The 17729-nt window shown below is 35.6% G+C and overlaps 1 protein-coding gene across 5 annotated transcripts in view; it reads right to left on the bottom strand.

Moving 5' to 3' along the window:
• DST (dystonin) overlaps window positions 1-17729 on the bottom strand; it is a 288925-nt gene that overhangs the window by 42597 nt on the left and 228599 nt on the right. For all 5 annotated transcript variants that reach the window (XM_053974362.1, XM_053974363.1, XM_053974357.1 and 2 more), the window contains 12 exons: window positions 17329-17488; window positions 16737-17063; window positions 16477-16561; window positions 15046-15287; window positions 13890-14096; window positions 10081-10200; window positions 9791-9898; window positions 7815-8033; window positions 4619-4822; window positions 1484-1715; window positions 916-1142; window positions 132-254 (listed from right to left, as the gene is read on the bottom strand). In XM_053974362.1, the coding sequence (XP_053830337.1) occupies window positions 132-254; window positions 916-1142; window positions 1484-1715; window positions 4619-4822; window positions 7815-8033; window positions 9791-9898; window positions 10081-10200; window positions 13890-14096; window positions 15046-15287; window positions 16477-16561; window positions 16737-17063; window positions 17329-17488 (2254 nt within the window). The remainder of the gene's footprint in view (window positions 1-131; window positions 255-915; window positions 1143-1483; window positions 1716-4618; window positions 4823-7814; window positions 8034-9790; window positions 9899-10080; window positions 10201-13889; window positions 14097-15045; window positions 15288-16476; window positions 16562-16736; window positions 17064-17328; window positions 17489-17729) is intronic.

Below are 17729 nucleotides of genomic sequence, written 5' to 3'. Positions count from 1 at the left end.
AAGGTTCCAGTGGTGTCGCACTTTTGCCACAAAATTTTTATTTTCAAAATTTGTTGGGGTCATAGGGAATATACCAATTTCAGCTGAGCAAGCTACCACATAGCAGACTTAAGCATCTGCATTTCCCATACCTCATCTATACTCTTGTTGACAATAGGTTTGTCAGGCTCTCCACAAGCAGCTCTCAGCTCAGAGCCAAGGCTCACAACTGCTTCTAGTTCTTCTTGTAGTCCATCAATTTCTTCTTTAGCAGCCTACAAAGAGAAAAAAAGCCAACACTGCTAATACTAAGTTTAATAACCTATGTACAACTTGCTTTCAAGACAGAACAGAGCGGGATTCCACCTTTGTTTTCCTTCCAGTCACTTGGACTTAAAAAATAAGCATCCCTTTGCAGTGGCAGATGAAATCAGGTGACATCATTCTAAACTGTAACAGTGGTTTATGATACCATTTTGCATGAGATGGAAAAAGTAAACAGGAAGTTTTAAATTAGATTTCTTTAATCAGAGTGTCTTCTTTGTCAGAGGTTATCATTCAACCTTCATACATTTAACTATCAGTATAAATAATTACAGGCTTAGAGGATACTACATGGAGCATAATACATTTGTCCACCTTTCATTTAGATGTTACGTACTGCTCGAGGAATCTCAAGTATGTACAACTTTTAAAAGTCTCAGTGAGATGGTTATTATATACATGTTTACAAACAAATAAGGAAATGTAATGACAAGCACATGTTGCGTGCTCATTGCAATTAAGCACTGATACATGTTATTAACTGTAGACTCTTGAGATACCATTATTGTAAATTTCTACACAATTATCCCTCTTAGTCTTTACAAAATAATATCTTCTCCTCTGCATACCATAAATAAAGTACTTCAAATCAAGAAAATACTTTCTACTGACCTCTGCAGCTTCTTGCTGTTGCTTGACTACAGATGGGTCTACCCCAGGTCCCTCCAGCTCTCGAATGAAGTCCTGAGTATCTTTAATAGTAGCTACAAGAGCCATATGATCACACCAAAACTTTTCAGCTAGTTCCATTACATCCAACAGTTTTGCCTCTCTTTCCTCAGTCAGGGTCTGGATGTCTTCCCAAATTAGGACCATTTGGTCTAGTTTATCTTGAACAGCTAAAAAACAAAGGAACTAGATTACTACCTTGGCAAACAATTCTTGGCCATAAATCTCTCTACAGTTCTACAGCAGAAACATGTGTACATTTTAAAATTTAGACTCTAAAATATTTCTTTGCAGGACTCCTTATAATTTTAAGTGGAAACAAATACAATGGCCTTTAAAAATAAAATAAAGGTCATATCCACAATGAATTATTATAAACAAATGTTTTGTTTTATAAATCTTAAACAGCTTCTCCATAAGAACATTCCCCAGATTAGAGGTCATCAGAAATGAAAAATTTTATATGCTGCAGCTTACTGCATTTCCACTACATGAAAGTTTTCTCTATTACCTTTAGCAGACATGTCCTTATCAGCGCCTTCTGAGCGAGCAATCATTTCCTCCCCTCTCTGTTTAAGTGTCTCATACACTGGCTGAAGTTTTTCCAGATCCACTGATACATTCTTATTTTCACTGATCTGCTCTTTTATCTTCTCAACCTCTGCCGAGATCGAAGGTGGCTGCCTCAGACGTTCAGCTATGCGCTTCAGACTCTCCAGAGTTGGATCTATCTTGTCATGAAACTACGAGGGTGGTACAGGACAGAAGGAAATGGCAGACACATTAGAATAAAAAAAAAAAGCAAAACAATAAACTAAAAAATGGCATCTGAAATTATCTTGGGAAAAGGTATTTTACATCTCTATACAACATATGTATGCGCAAACTACAATACCTCCCTCTAGGCTCTTTTAATATCTAAATTACAAAAATAATCCTGCAAAATGGTAGGTTCTCTCAAATTCAAGAACTTTTCTATTAATTTCAGGTTCACTCCTGAGACACTCCTTCTGAGGGTACCATACACATGGCAGAATCCACTTACATTTAGCCCTATGAAACTCATGTAGTTTGTAGCTTTAGAGAGGCATGGCTTTATGACTTCATCCTTTTAGAAAGATCTGTACTTTACTATTAAAAACATACATTTTCCTGTTAGGACCAACATACTGATATACTACCTCCAACTGAGGCTTTATATGTAAGGTCATGCAAAAAAACATCTGTTACTGGCCAGGAGGTGCTCATGCTCACTAGTGCAGTAAAGGTATGTTACTTTCTACAACTAAAAGTACACAACAGTGTATGCTATATCCTTCCATGTTTGACTGAGCCCAGGTAGGTGCTCAGAAACCCAATTACAGCTGTGTTAAAGTGGTTCAGCTTTTGGGATAGGTCCAAAGTTAGCCTTTATTATATGCTTTTGGATTCACAGAGATTCCTAAATATCTTGCACCACCACGCCCCTTTCAAATTAAAGGAATCAATAAATCGTGGGTGCATTTAATGACTCTTCAGGGTCTACAAAAAGCACTCCTGACAACACGTGGAAAAGATGCAAGAAAAAACACAGCAAACCAAGATTACCTTATGTGAACAAATAGCTACATCCCTTCTATTCAAAGGAATATACACAGGCAATATAAATATCATTACTTTTTCCCACCATACAATCCACTTCAAATCTGACTCTATGACTAACATTACAGGCCTCAGTGTTTTTGTTAGAAGTGTGAATATCATACAAGCCAACAAAAGTATTATGAAAGAAAAGTAGCCTTCCCACATTCAAGACTTCCGAGAAACTGATTGTGGCAACAATCAAACAAGTGATTGTGGAAACCTAACAAAAGTGATAAAAACTGAAATTAATTTGGCAATATTTGCATTTAATTTTAGGACACATATTACATTTTTAAGTTGTCCATGCATTCAGTGGGCCTCCTTGTACCAACTTCAACAAATAAGACAAAGTGTTTTAGAACTTAAAAGGAAGAAAGTGCAAGTCATTACAACCTCTCATTCTAGCTTCATACATTATGTCCTTCCTTTGATACACAGTGCAATTTAATATAATTTAAAACCTGAAGAGTTAAATAATTACTCTTCAAGGACTGTCTAGACAAACATTGACATAAACATCATAGTAGAGAGATCTGATAATACATATCCACATGTCTTCCTAAAAAAAAGATTTTATATAATTACATTCTGTGGGCATTAGAATGTTTTGCTTTGCCATCTAGTATACATTTAGGTATATAAAATGAACCATAAAGTATTGCATAAATAATTCAGTAATTTCTCAACATCTGATTATGTTCTAGGTGTTAGCAAAGAATGCATTTCTAATTCTTGCTTTCTGTACTTAGCCAGTACAACATGATGTCTATCATATACAAAACAGGGACTCTAACATTAAGTAAATATCTTGATTTTCAAATTGGCAGCTCCGCATATGGGGAAGACTAAGCATTTATGACAAAAAAAAAAGAGAGGATCTAAATAATCAGGCATATTTCAGAGGTGCGAATAAGGAAGGTGTTTAGAATGACTGAAAGTTTAGACAGTAAAAATATATATAACATAAAACATCTATAACCACTTCAGAAGTAGGATGATATCTGATGTCATTTAGTTTTGCCTCACATTCTTAAACTCAGCTGCAGGGGCTAGGAATATGACATTAATTATAATGACCTGAAAAAATTACTTAGAATGTAGAATTGGTAAGGTCTTCAAGGTGTTTTTTTATTTCATATTTAATTTCTTTATTTCATATTTAAGACCTAAGCAGAATATAGCCCTTAATTTCCAGTGAACAGAGAAAAAAGGGGACTTTCCTATAAAAACAGCAGTATAGAACAAAGTATTTTTATTCAGGTTTTTCTATGAGTTTATGTACAAAGTTTTACTGAGTTCTTTTCTGAATCTGGGGTAGAGGAAAAAATTTCTGTGTGAATTTAATGAAAACTAACCTATATTTAATTAACCAATAGTTAACAGTTGCTAGAACACAACATTTGACAATACTCTACTGAAGTTAATTACACTGGCCAATGAAGCTATAATATGCAGCTTTTGTGGACTTGAGTTTTATGCTGATGATATTTTGTGAAATCTAAGTTTCCCGGTAATACTTTTCTGAAACAGTTTCAGCACATTATGTTACCTTCTTTGGAGTCTGCACCAAAGAGCCAATGCCACTACCACGGCTAAACTACCCACTAGTTCCACTGCCAACTGTTAACTACAGCTGCTAATTTCTAGAAATAACTATACCCAAGTTAACTGATCAAAATTAACATTTGTTTACAAATGAAGCATCAGCTAGCAACAGACCAGTAAGAGAAAACAAAAGTGAAAATCAAATCCCACATCTTTAGACCACTAGTTTTACTTCAAAATTAAGCAGCTGTAACATTTTTCCATGGCTGCAAAGTCATAACAGTGACCAATATGTAAAATTATAACCCCTCGAGATATAGAAAAATCAATACCATTAGCAGTGATATGAACATTCACAGACCATTAGGTTGAAAAATCCAGATGAAACAGTAGTTTAGTCTTGATATAACCATGTAAGATGACAATGTGTATTTTTCCATTGAATGAACTCAATTATACTTTAAACCTTAATTGATACCTGGGTACACTGAGAAATGGCTTCATCCAGTGCCAGTGCTCGCTTTTTGACATCTTCCTTAATTTTACTGTAAAGGGTGTCAGCTGCCACATACTTCTCTTGGATAGAAAAGCCTTCTCCCGGGCTCAGCTCCAGCAACTGAGGCCCAGTTTTGTTCATCTTATCTATATGAGGCTTGTGCTCAGCAATCAGCTCACGCAGTTGCTATAACAAATGAAACAACTTATCAGTTTCTTATGCTTGCACCACCACATTACAACTGTCCACACTTCCAACACATCCAGCTGGCAAGAAATTCCAAACAAATACCTTTCGTCTTAATGTAAAGCAGAAATAAAGTTAATGACTGCTTTGCCAGTGATCATTCCTATTCCAACACAGAACTATCCAGGCATAAAAACATCAGAACTAGAGACACACTGGAAACACTCTGGCAGGACATATGATTACAGGCAGAATATAAGATGCTAATTATGCATATGATGCTAACAACAGACATTGCCCATCATATTTAGTACCTATAATGACAGAAAGGGCAACGATATTCCAGACATGGCGTAACACCACCACTTACATACTTTTCATGTTGATATTGGTCACATGCTGCAAAGCCTTTCATTGAAGAGCATCACAGAAAGAGGGACCAGCATTGCAAGAAAATTAATTCAAATTATCCTTGATTTAAGAACAGGAAACCAGCACAAGGGAGGGTCAAAGAAATCAGTGAAAAGGGCAAAAGGACAAGCAAGGGTGATCAGTAGAGACCTACCAACGTTGTCTATCTGTCTCCCCTTCTGGCCACAGGACCCTTCTGTCTTTATAACAGCACTATTATTTAACTTACACAATGTTTAATAAGCAATTAGTAAGTGCATTATATTTGATCTCAGCTGTCTATTCCTTCTCATCATCCAACCCAGAAGCAAAACCTGTACTGAAGACTGTGCAGGGGCTTGTGGAAGGGAAATGCCACAACGTGTCTTCCAAGTTGTCAAAGGATTTCGGATTTTTCTTGCTTGCACCCATAGAACTGACAAAAGGGAAAGGGTTTTGTTTGTGTGAGTAGCCCCATCCTTCCCTTCTTCCCTAAATTTTATTTACTTTCTCATCTCATCCCTCTCTTTTCAGAAACGTCCCAGTCTTGTGAGGCACTGTCCCTCTCAGTGCTGTGAACTCATGTGCTTCTATCCAATAGCTCCAGTGCAGGAACATGAGAGGTACATGCACTACTCCTCCCAGATGAGAGTTTGTTTAAATTAATGAAGACCCAGAAAAGAGCCTATATCAGTCTCAGTGTAAATAAGTTCTCCTCTCTTTACTACAGTCCTTCCCTTAAAAAGGAATCCAGATGCTGGCTTTCTTCCTTGCTCCTCCCCAGAAGAGGAGATGTTGAGGAGACTGGGAGACAGTAACACAACTCTTCAGTCCCCCAATGACAAAACAGAAATTAAAATAACTCCACCGACTCTACTATTTACTTTGAATGTAACTTAATGTGTACACTCTGCCACAAGAAAAAAAAAAGTTGATTAGCTTAGAGGAGGAAAATGAGATTATAAGAACAGTTTGAAAATTTTTAGAAAATAATTTTGTGTGGTTTACTTTTGAGCACAAAGAGATTACTTGACACAAGGCCACAAGAGTGCACATTTCTGGGTCTAAACCTTATGCTAATATTCTGCCAACAGCTCATTTCAAACCAAACTAACTGCATGTTACTCACATAGAATCAAGTCTATGAATTCCACAACTTGGAACAAAGATAGTCATCAGTAAATACATCAGAACAGAAACATTAGGTTCTCATTCACATTTGAAAGCTACCTTTTTTATTCTTCTTCTTTTTAATAGAACAACAAATTATTTGGTCTTCTCCATGATCTACTATTGGGTAAGCAATTCTAGCAAACAAGAGCAGATTACGTGTTAAAAGTGCCTGACATTAATCTTCTATTTAACAAACAAATCTCAGCTAATGGCATAGCCTGGGGAAAATGCAAAAATAGAAACTCATCTGAAAGCTTCATAGAAGCAGCATGATTAAAGTACATGAGGAACAATCCTGCAAGTAAAGCAAGCATGATATGGTTCATGGTGACTAATCAAGGTAGTTTGTAAAGCTTATGTTATATAACTAGTCTTAACAGAACATGTTTGTTCATTCTGGACATAATAGGAAGACAAATGAGTGAACCTGGTGTTTACCAGTACATAAGAGTGGCACATTTCATTAGCTGCTCTCAAAGTAAACAAGACTTTGAAGCCAGGGCTCATGCTATCTAACTTGAGTCACTTAATGGAGGCAGCTAAAATTAAAAAAAAAAAACCAAAAAACCACTAGTTACTCCATGCTTAGCAGGGAGAAACAGGTATCTCCAGTGGCCATGCAGGTTTTGCATCTGCCAAAACATGCAGGTTCTTAACCTCAGTGGGATGCATCTGATTCCATGTGATACTAGCAGTCACCTATGAAACACCTCAATTTTTATCCAAACTGATTTATATCCATGTAAGAGAACCCATACAGTGGCCAGTCTACAACACTGTCACCTCTATTTTGTGATGCTATGGTAAACAATTATTTATTTTAATTATTATAGAACAAACATTCTTGACATGATAAATTACTATGGGATTGGTAGACAAGCAATCCATTCTTGGCCCTCTAATTGCTCATCTTCCTTACTCAGCTAAGTTTAGTTTCAATGTTACCAACAAAACAAAAGCCAGATTTTTTATACATACATAAGATCAGCATATGTCCATATCTGTGTACAGACTGCACCCCCCTTTTGTTTCTTGCTCCAACATCCCATATCTGTTCTTTCTGTTTCTGTTTTGGTTTGTTCCAATACTGACATTAATAAGTACTTTTAAATATACTTCTTAACTAATAACTAATAACTATTATGTGTTCAGTTCTCTCAGTACAATGGCAATTATTTCCCTTTAGCCCTCTTTTATGCTTACACATTACCTGCTACCTTCCCCAAAGACTCTTGCTTACATGCACAGTTTGGTAAACAGTAGAGACATGACTGAAAATGTATATACTGTGTGTTATTGTTTTAATTTTTTTTATCAACAGAAGAGTATCTCTTTCAGTTTTAAGAATTTTGCAGAGTACTCCACAGTTATAAGCAAAATACTTCCTAATATTTAATACTTTCCTTTTCAAAACTGGCAAGATGCTTACCCTATGTTCTTCTTGTTGTTGCTTTAATATTTCATATTCAAGGGCTGGCGCAGGAAGCTGAGAGATGATCATTTCTGTTTCAGTTAACCATGGCCAAAGCTCTTCGTACGTCTCCCAGAACTGGTTAACTAGGGACTGAGCCCGTTCCAGCTGGAGGTTTCTCTCTGAGTTCATTTGACAGACTTGATCATATTTCTGTAAGAGGCTTTCAATTTTTTTCTGTAAAATAATGTTAATTTTTAAAAAGTATGTTTTTCCATGTGTCTCTTACCTTCATTTTCAAACATTCTTTGATAATTTTAGCACCAATTCACAGTGAATAAAATTTCAATTTTGATGTTTCTACAGTATTGCTGTTTAAGGTAAACAGAATCAACAATGAGAGAGCCAGAATTTGACAGAGTACTTGCAAAATAATTAGAATACATTTAACAATATTGATATTTACAAATGACACTTTATTCATAGGGCTTCTAGTCAAGCTGCAAATGATTTGACTACAGATCTTAGCCCAACTTCCTCACTGCAGACACTTATCTTCAGTGACACTTGGCAGAAACTAAGTTTTCCACAGCATTTCTGAATCAAAGCAAGAGGAAAAGTACACAAAATCTGTTGGGATGTTTAGTTTGGTGTTTTTTTTGGTTTTTTTTTTGGTGGGGTTTTCTTTTCCATTCTGGCTAGATAATAGGATATATTGTTGCGACTGTCATTTACAGACTTGCAACAGAAACTACAAAACACTATTTTCCAGGTTAGCATACATTACTTAATGAGAATGTAGTACCATTAATAACATAGATAATAGTGATAGAACTATAAGGCTTATACATTACTAATTTAATGTATTTGGGCATGTAATAATAAATTAAAGTATCAACTAGCTATACTAGCTATATTTTTCCTGTGGAAAACTGCCCATGTTATCATGTTTATGAAATATTATATGTGACAATGCACAGAAATCCAAGCCTTGGAAAAACTACATATAAGCAAGACATTGAATATAAAGAAGCTTTTTTTTTTCCTTTTGGCAGAACAAGCTATCCTTTCATTTGTTATGTCTTGCATGTAAATTAAGTACAGAGATGCTATCCAGAGGACAGAACATAACCTTAACACACAGATACAGTACTTTTGACAAATAAAAATATTTAGTAAAGACTCACACAAAACTGCTCTGCCTCATGACTATAGCTTCATAGGCAGAACACCTCATCTATTTTAAATTCACTTAAGAGCAAATCAGATTTATTCAGCGATCCTGCAGCAGAACACAATTACTGAAACATTGTTTTTCATGGCTTGGAAGGACTGGATCTACACAATATATCCAGCCTCACCGTAATGTAGCAAAAAATCTCAATCTCACAACTAGTCCTTCCTAAATGCCAACATGAAAAATCCATCTCTACATGTTTGCAGCCCTGGCGTTGGGCCCTCTGTGTCCGTGTGTAATAAACAAAGTCATAAGAATGCCTTTCATGGGCTGTGACAGGATGGAATAATCTTGGCAAGCAAGGTCTACATGGAAATCAGCAGAAATGAAAGTAAAGGCTGACACTGAGGTGCAGAGCCATTGAATTTGGCACAGAAATGCTCATGCCCAGTGCATCACTGACCCAAAAGAACTCGGAAGATAAACTGCCAGATTCCACACATCAACCCAGATGACTAACACCTCTTTACTCGGTCATCTATAGGCTAAAATACTATTTACTATGGATGAAGATGATAAATGGGACTCCAAATTAGTGTCAGGCAAAGAAGCAAGTACACAGCGTTTGTTCTTTTAACATCCTGAAGGAAGGAGTGCAAAACACAACAGCATTTCCTCTAGCACTACAATCCTCAGACAGGAAGTGACTGTAATTAATGCATTTTCATTAATATTTTTAAAAAGACACAATAGGAGTCCTTCTACTTGTACATTGTCTGCATATCTACCACTGTAGCTGCAATTTAAGGAACTTTACCTTCATCGTCTGTTTCTCTTCTTCGGTGCATGTTTTCATAATCTTATCCCCAGATTTAACAAGTTCATCTATAGTATCTTTGTGCCTTAAAATCTCCATGGTAAAAGCCTTGAAACACAATAAAAGTTGGTTAGAATAATATTTTTTTTAAAAAGTATTTGGAGCAAAAGCTGGTTTTGAAATGAATTAATTATGACTGGATTGAAAATTAAGTCATGCCAGTACATTTTCTAGATGGAGAGTGTGTCGGCCAATAATTAACATGACAGTTGGAAATGCATTTCTTTTACCTTTTGAACTTGCAGCTGAGCAGTGGTCTGGTCTTGCTCAAGCCTAATATCACCCAGAGACATCAGTTTCTTTTCTGTTTCTGCAATCCAGGCAAATTCAGCATCAGCTGCTTGATCAAACTAAATGAGGGAGACAAGAATTAGTTCAGCAGCTCTACAGATATGAAATTAGAGTAACAGTTTCAAAAATTTTAAAGAAGATTAAACAGTGTATTTATGGATTTTTAGAAAGATAGCTGTTGAATTTCCATTTGAGATTTTTATATAAATGAAATATAATGCCCAAAATGGTTCTGAGGAATTGTAATACAAGCAGCTTAATTCATAAGCATGACAAAGCAACAGAAGTAAATACTTTTTTCCAAAGCCTACAGCTCTCTACCAGTCGTAAGAAAATAAAAAAGGATTATAACCTCAGAGTTTTAACTAGATTGCTTGTTTTCATTTTATTCTACTTTTACGTGTCTTTTTCATCTCTGTGTTTATTATTACTGCTAGTGTTGCAATTATCCTGAGACACAGTTGTTTGATGTTACCCTATTAATCTGAAGAGCTGCTTTGGTATTAAATGATCAAGGCAAAACAATCACAGTTCAGCTAAGTTAGTGCAAAAACCTCACCGAATTTAGAAAAGACAGGATTTCATCCAGATCTAGGCCTCAGATTAAATGCAAAATCTTTTTTTTTTTTTTGAGCATTTAGATACAGCCAGTCCTTTTCCTTCTGACTTTTAGATTAATTTCTGATTACAATAGTCAACATTTAAGCGTTTCAGAAATTTCCTAAAAGCACTAATATAATGAAAGGAGTTTCTTACTAATTTGCAAAGAAAGGCATGAAAAGAAGAATGTGGGAATCTAAGTCTTCTGAAATGTGAGAGCAAATTAAAAAATAACCAAAATCATACATTCTCTCTTCAGAACAAGTTTATAGGCACGCATTTTAGCACACACATGTTGCAGTACTCAACCAGGGCAACTTTGAGCCTAAGCCATAGAGAAATATTACATGGGATGTATCAGATGCACATTGTAGAAACTATGTAGAAACATATGTAGAAACTAAATAAGAATTTATTTATTGAATTCATTAAAACTCTGTCCCCTCTCCAAAATTACCTGAACCTTAATATAGCCCTGAGTTACTGTGAAAATCTGGCAGGATGTTTTAGGTCAGAACCTGCTATTTGTGTTGTTGACGCCCCACGCTTTCCTCAGAAATCTTCTACTGAGCACTCTCAGTCCCACTTGTCTTTAAAATATGATGATCTGTGCCTTTTTGGCTGTAGTCCATAACAGTCCTGCTCCTTAATATAATTGGAATTCACTTTAGTCACTAACATAGGCTTGTCTTAGTGGTTAATCATGAGTCCCACAAAACGAAAGAAACAGTCCTGAGATTTCATTATTTATGAGTCAGTCTTTTTCAGCCTTTATAATCCATTCGTTATGTGGAAGAGAAGAACTTTTTTTTTCAGTATATGTCATTTCTCATTTAAAGCAACAGAAAGTAAGACTTGTCCTAAACATTGTGACGTCCTACTAGAAAGGTATGTTCTGAAATAATCAGTACTGTAAACATTAGCATGAAGCACATGCACCAGGGCTAGTTAAATCCTGGCTTTAGGAAGTACAGTTCACAATCAAGGTTTTCAGAAGTCCATCTATTTACGACGGAAAGGGAGAAGATTATTTCAAATGTGTTAGATGTACAAACTAACTGCAGTGTGACTTCCTGATAGCAAATATTCATGAGTATGTAAGTAATATTGAGGAAATATTTCATGGAAATAACAAAACCAAGGCATGGCACTGAAACTTCTAAGTTAAATAGCATCGAGGAAGGGAAGAACTCTAAACTCAGTTTGCTGAAGGTATAGGATTTCCAATTCGTGATGCTTAAAAACAACATTAAGGAATAAAAAGCATAAAATTGGCACTCTCTGCATCCAAAATTTGAAATGTTTTCTTCCCATTATACATGGCAGTTACTTATGAGCCCTCAGCTACACTTGGAGTCACTATAAAATCATCTACTTAATCCCTCTCTAGTTTAACCAAGCATAGTTCATTGTGGTACATTTTCTTCTTATCAGGAATGACTGATTTCTGAATATGATGATGCTGTGATTTTCTCCATGAATGCTTTCTAAAGCACTCTCTAAGGCTGCTTTAGAGTGAAGAACAGGTAGAATATGACCTTGTGTTTCTATATAGGACTCCTTCACTAGAGGACCTCACCAAGGCTTTCAGTCTTGAGAAATGAAGACTAAACCATGCAGCTGAATTTATCTCTATTATCAGCCTGGGACCATTTTGCCCAGGTAGCTGAACACCCTGGGCATTGCATTTGTCTATTATTCTTCCAGCTTCCATTCACAACATGAAGCTATTCTGCCTAATCATCTTTGTTTCTTTCTGCATTCCTCACCTCGGTCCAGGAACATCTCACAAGAAACCCACACTCACTGCTACCAAAGCCTTCTATTCTCAGCAGCTTTGTCCTCCAGCCAAAACTTAATAGTATAGGCACTTCAACAAGTTGCCACAGGGCAAACTTAAAGAGCACTAGCTTCTCTAAAAATGCTTTTTATCTTGCATAGCTGAATGGGAAATATCTTATCCTTTACTGGAAGCATATTAAACCACCTGAAACTTATCACAGGACATGGTGTATAGGAGTTTATTGGGATGATGTGCTGAAGTGGTTTAGGGGTATGCAGGATGAGAGTGCAATGTGTCCTTGCAACATTAGCTAGTGGAATAGCAGCTCTGGACTTTTTATGTCTGGATCTGAAACTGCTCAACTTATGCTAAAGGATGCAACATACTCATGGAATTCAGAAAATCTGAAGGAGAGCCAATATATAATCTCCTATCTCACATTATCACTCATTAAAAAAAATAAAATAAAAATCGCCCTTCATTTCTGAGGATTGGGTTAATGAGATGAGAAAATATTAATTATCAAACCCCTGAAAAAGAAACCTGTAGTTATTTTTAGGCTCTCTTAGAAGAAAATCTGAATTACTGCCTCTTTTAGTCAGCTTTTAGCAAATTTTGAAATTATCACATGCTTTTTCCTTGTCCTCTTACAACTGTTTAAGGGAACAATACAGCAAAAGGAGAAATCTCCACCAATATCTGTATGCCTGAACTGGAAAACTGTGTTTCCAGAATGCATTTATAAGCTGGCTTAAATATGAGACTACTTATTGACAAAATTAGAGCCCAGTTCTCAAAGTGTATTCACATATACTTCTGTGCATGTATAGAAACTTCCTCATATTAAATACCTCGAGTTTTGCACCTCAGGAACAAAAGTATTGAGGATATTAATAAAAGTGTTATTTAAATCCTCTACTACAGCTGGAACAAGATCATCCAGCTTTTATGGTCTAATGTGCAGAGGAGCTAGACAAGCAGCAGATGCTAAAAGGTATGGCCAACCTAGCAATATCAGTGTCACCTCCAGAAAAGGCAGCTCAGGATCTTGGACCATATTTTACTTAACACAACATGATGTACAAAAGATGTGGGCCATTCAGTTCTTAAGGAAACCCCAACTTAAGGAGCCACAGGTTACTAACAGCAATTTTAGATTGTTTGCATCAACAAAAAGGGAGACAACTACAGCAGAGTACGGATTAACAGATTTCTGGCATTCATGTTTTAAGAATGGAGTCCCATTTCAAATGGGCCTTTTTCTGCTCAAGCATAATAAAGTTTTGGCAACATTATTAAAGGACAGCTTTTGTTCAAGTACACACATCCAGAGACTGTTACTGTCCAAAGAACAGTTTTCAGTACCTGCTGGGATCTCAGGAAGGCAGCATCAATCTCATCCACCTTCTGAGAGATTGTGTCACTCACTAATCTGTAACGTTCGTTGTCCTCCGTTATCATCTTGTCCAGCCCCTCTCTGGCCCTCCATGGCACCAGCTCCAGGAAGGCACTGCCAACTTCATTCAGAGTGTCCACTAAGCCTTTGTTGTTCTTTGCTTCTTTTTTCAGCTCCTATAAAAGGCCATTTAAAAGAATTAAACCATTTAAGCATGGCAATATATGAACGGAACATACACAGTTTGCAGTTTTTTCATTCTTTCAACTACTCCATGAGTCCAGAACTGAAATGCTTTCCACACAAAACACAGGGATAAATTAGAATACTTATTTTCCACTAAACTGTATTAGCTTTTTGGTATTGTAAGTTGCTTGACAGAAAGGTAAGTAATTCTTAAGGAAATTTTCCACAAAATCTAACCTAAATATATTTCTCTATTCAGTATGATTGAAAATTTTCTAAGAATTGTTAGCACTTTGTGAAGCATCCAAAGAAAATAAAACTAATGGATGGTTGTGAACTGCAACTCCATAAGGAACTAAATCATCAGCAAATTAAATCGGCATGCAAAATAGCAAAATATGATGAATTTAAATTATTGGATTAAATTTCAAGAATATATTCACTCAAAGGAACAAGCTTTTACCTGTATAGAACTTCCCATCTATTAAAGAAATTTAATAGAATTTTTTTAAGCTTCCACCCTCAACATTTTCTATACCATGCAGCTTACACTGCTTTTTTTTTTTTTTTTTTAATAGATCTTGTTAAACAAAATTAGTAATGTATATTTAAAATGCTGATACTTTACAGGATTTTATCCGTGCCACAGCTAAAGACTTTGTTTGACAGTTCATGAAGATTCCCAGTCTTAGGTAGCTCCTCGAATAAAACGAAAATATTGTGCTTCTCTTGTGCTAAAATAAACCTCAGCCCAATTTCATAAGTGATTATAACAGATGACTCTGGAAAAAGAGTTTGATTCTTAACTACTGTTACATTTATTCAAATGATCTGATGCCAAAATTAGTTATTAAAAAATTATTTCATATCAAGCATAAATTAATGCAAAACCTCACCAAATCACAGAACAGCAAATAATTCACAGGTTCTAAAACCTACTTTTTGCCTTTCTTGTACTTGGCTTAATTCTTCACCCTTTGGTATTTGAGTTTCATATGAGAGTAACTCCATCTCTACTTCATCAAGCCATTTGCAGAGTTCCTCATGAGTTGAGTGCAGTTGGTCTGCAAGCTGCAGAGCCTGCTCTAAAGTCTTGGATACATCAGAACTTAATTTTGTAATATCTCTGTATCTCGCTTTAATGCCTTCCAGTTTATCCTGAACAATTACAACTTCATCACCTAAAATATGAAAAGAATGTTATTTCCCATGATCACAAGTATTAAAAGAAAACCTAAAAAACAAAACCACCACAACAACAAAAAAACTGAAAGCCCAAACTCTGCATATTACGGCAACCTCAATATTTAATTTTTAAAATAACCCAAGCAAGGTGACAAGGCCAATCCTCAACTGTTATAAATTATCGTACCATCACTAAAACCCACAGAGGTACTAAGTTTACCTCAGTTCAGGATCAGTCCTTATGTCTGTTTTTCACTTTACAAAACTATTACAAAGTAAGGAATTAAATCCAATTTTAAACAGAAATGTTCTTATTAAAAAAAGTTCTTATTATGTTCTTATTAAAAAAATCCACCCTTAAATTCACAATACTTCTTATAAAGGCCAAATAAAAGATATAAAAGCGTTACTGAAAATGTAAAGAACAAAAAAAAAAATCTACATATTACTAACTAGACTTTAAATTACAGTAGATTTTGACATCACAATTCACCCTCATTGCTGTCCATTTGACACACAACTCAAAAGGCTAAAAGAAAAACAATGCATTGAAATTTAGCCATAATATTAGAAATGTTCAGATTTCATCACAGAATATGTGTAATGTCAAAGTTTGGAACAGAAAAGGATAATACCACCCTGTACAAACATATGTACCTCACAAAGGGTTCAAAAACTTTATAAATACAGGAAAATCTGGACAGATGTTGATCTACAGAACAGACACACTGTATATAATTGGAATGCAACTTTTCCCACAGTATTAACTCCCATGGCTGAAGCTTTCCCCTTGCAGTAATAGGTAGACTAATATCTTGTTCATCTGTGGATGCCTGCAGGGAATTTACTGTGTCCACTGCCAAACAGCCCTCCATTATGAGTAATGTCCATAACTCACTATTAGGAATGGAATGCAGGTTCACTAGAATAATTTTCCACTAAAAATAATAAAAGGATTCAAGGGCTAAATTCTCTACAGGCCAAAAAGGCCTTTTGCTCACTTACATTAAAAGTAAAATTGGCCCCAAAACATAGCCTAGGTTGACCTCAAACCTTATTAAAATAAACAACTATGATTGCTTTAACCAGTAATTATGAATCATATTTACAAGCTTCACTTTAATTTTCTTAGGCAAGTACAAGGAAAAAAAGTATGACAAATTATAGTTTTATGTAAGTTCTCACCTGTTGTTTGCTTGAGAAGCTCTAAGCCATTTTGTATAGCCAAATCAACATTTTGTTTTCTAAGAAGAATCTCTTCCTGAAGATCCTATGAATAAAAGTCACTTATGTTAGCACAGACCTAAAAAAGAGATATTATTTTTATTTATAATAAGCATACTGACATTTTAAACAAAATATATCAATGAAAATAAATTATGTATGGGGATATAAATCAAATTAAAAACATGAATAAAATAAGAAATGAACAGAAATCAAAATACCAGTAATTCAGAGTGCTGTTTCTCAAGCAATTCTGTGTTGCAATCTTGGACTGACAATTTGTTCAGTTTGTCATGGATTTCATTCAGCCAGTTCATCAATTCAACTTCGTCCTCCCCAAAAATCTGAGCATTGCTGAAAGCTTGCTGGAGAAGTTCAGACCTGCTGTTGCTCTTCTCTTGAATTTCAATGTATCGTGCCTGAGCAGAATCTAGCTTTTCCTGCACCATATCTTTATCTTCCCTGGAGCTCATAGTCTTTAGAGACTGACCAGCACTAATGGCCTGATGTAAACTCTTATTGTGAGCTAGGACATCATCTTCTAGGGCCTATATTTTATTTTCAATAGTGAAGAATAATGGAAAAGAAAATCAGAAAAACATAAAATAAATTTAAGTGGAACTCAATAAAACTTGAACAAAAAAGGACATATTACCAACATAAATGTATAAAACTTAAATTACAAGGGAAAAAAAATGAAACAGTATGGTAAAATGGTAAAATGAGTACAGTGCAACAGCTTTGCCAGTTTTTTTGTGCTTTACAGAAGATCTAAAATGTATGACCAAAGCAAGTGAGTGGTTTGTATCTTACTTTATGCTGAGAAATCTGCTGCTGCAGTTTGGAGGCCTGTGTTCCAATGGGTTCTGCATTTGCAAGCCTCTTCTCTGTGGTTGTCAGCCACTCCACCAGTGGCTCCAGAGCTTCATGGAACTGCTGCGCTACCACTGAGATGCCTTCCAGCTGACGGTTCCTACCAATGCACCCAGGGAATGGTTATCTTTTGTATGAAGTGAGTGTCAAACAGTTTTAATAAAGAAAAAAAATCCCTTGAATCCTTTGAAAAATACTCCACAAATAATTCAATCTCATTGTAGGAACCAGTCACCAAATGAAACAGACATATATCCATGATACTTAATGAAAAGCAAGGTAAAGTAAAAATCAAATAACATGAAAAACAAACACCTCCAAGGCATTTGGCTAATATACCA

Source organism: Vidua macroura, chromosome 3, assembly GCF_024509145.1.
Source record: "Vidua macroura isolate BioBank_ID:100142 chromosome 3, ASM2450914v1, whole genome shotgun sequence".
In the NCBI taxonomy this organism is placed as follows: Eukaryota; Metazoa; Chordata; class Aves; order Passeriformes; family Viduidae; genus Vidua; species Vidua macroura.
This window is presented reverse-complemented; position numbering and strand designations above follow the sequence as displayed.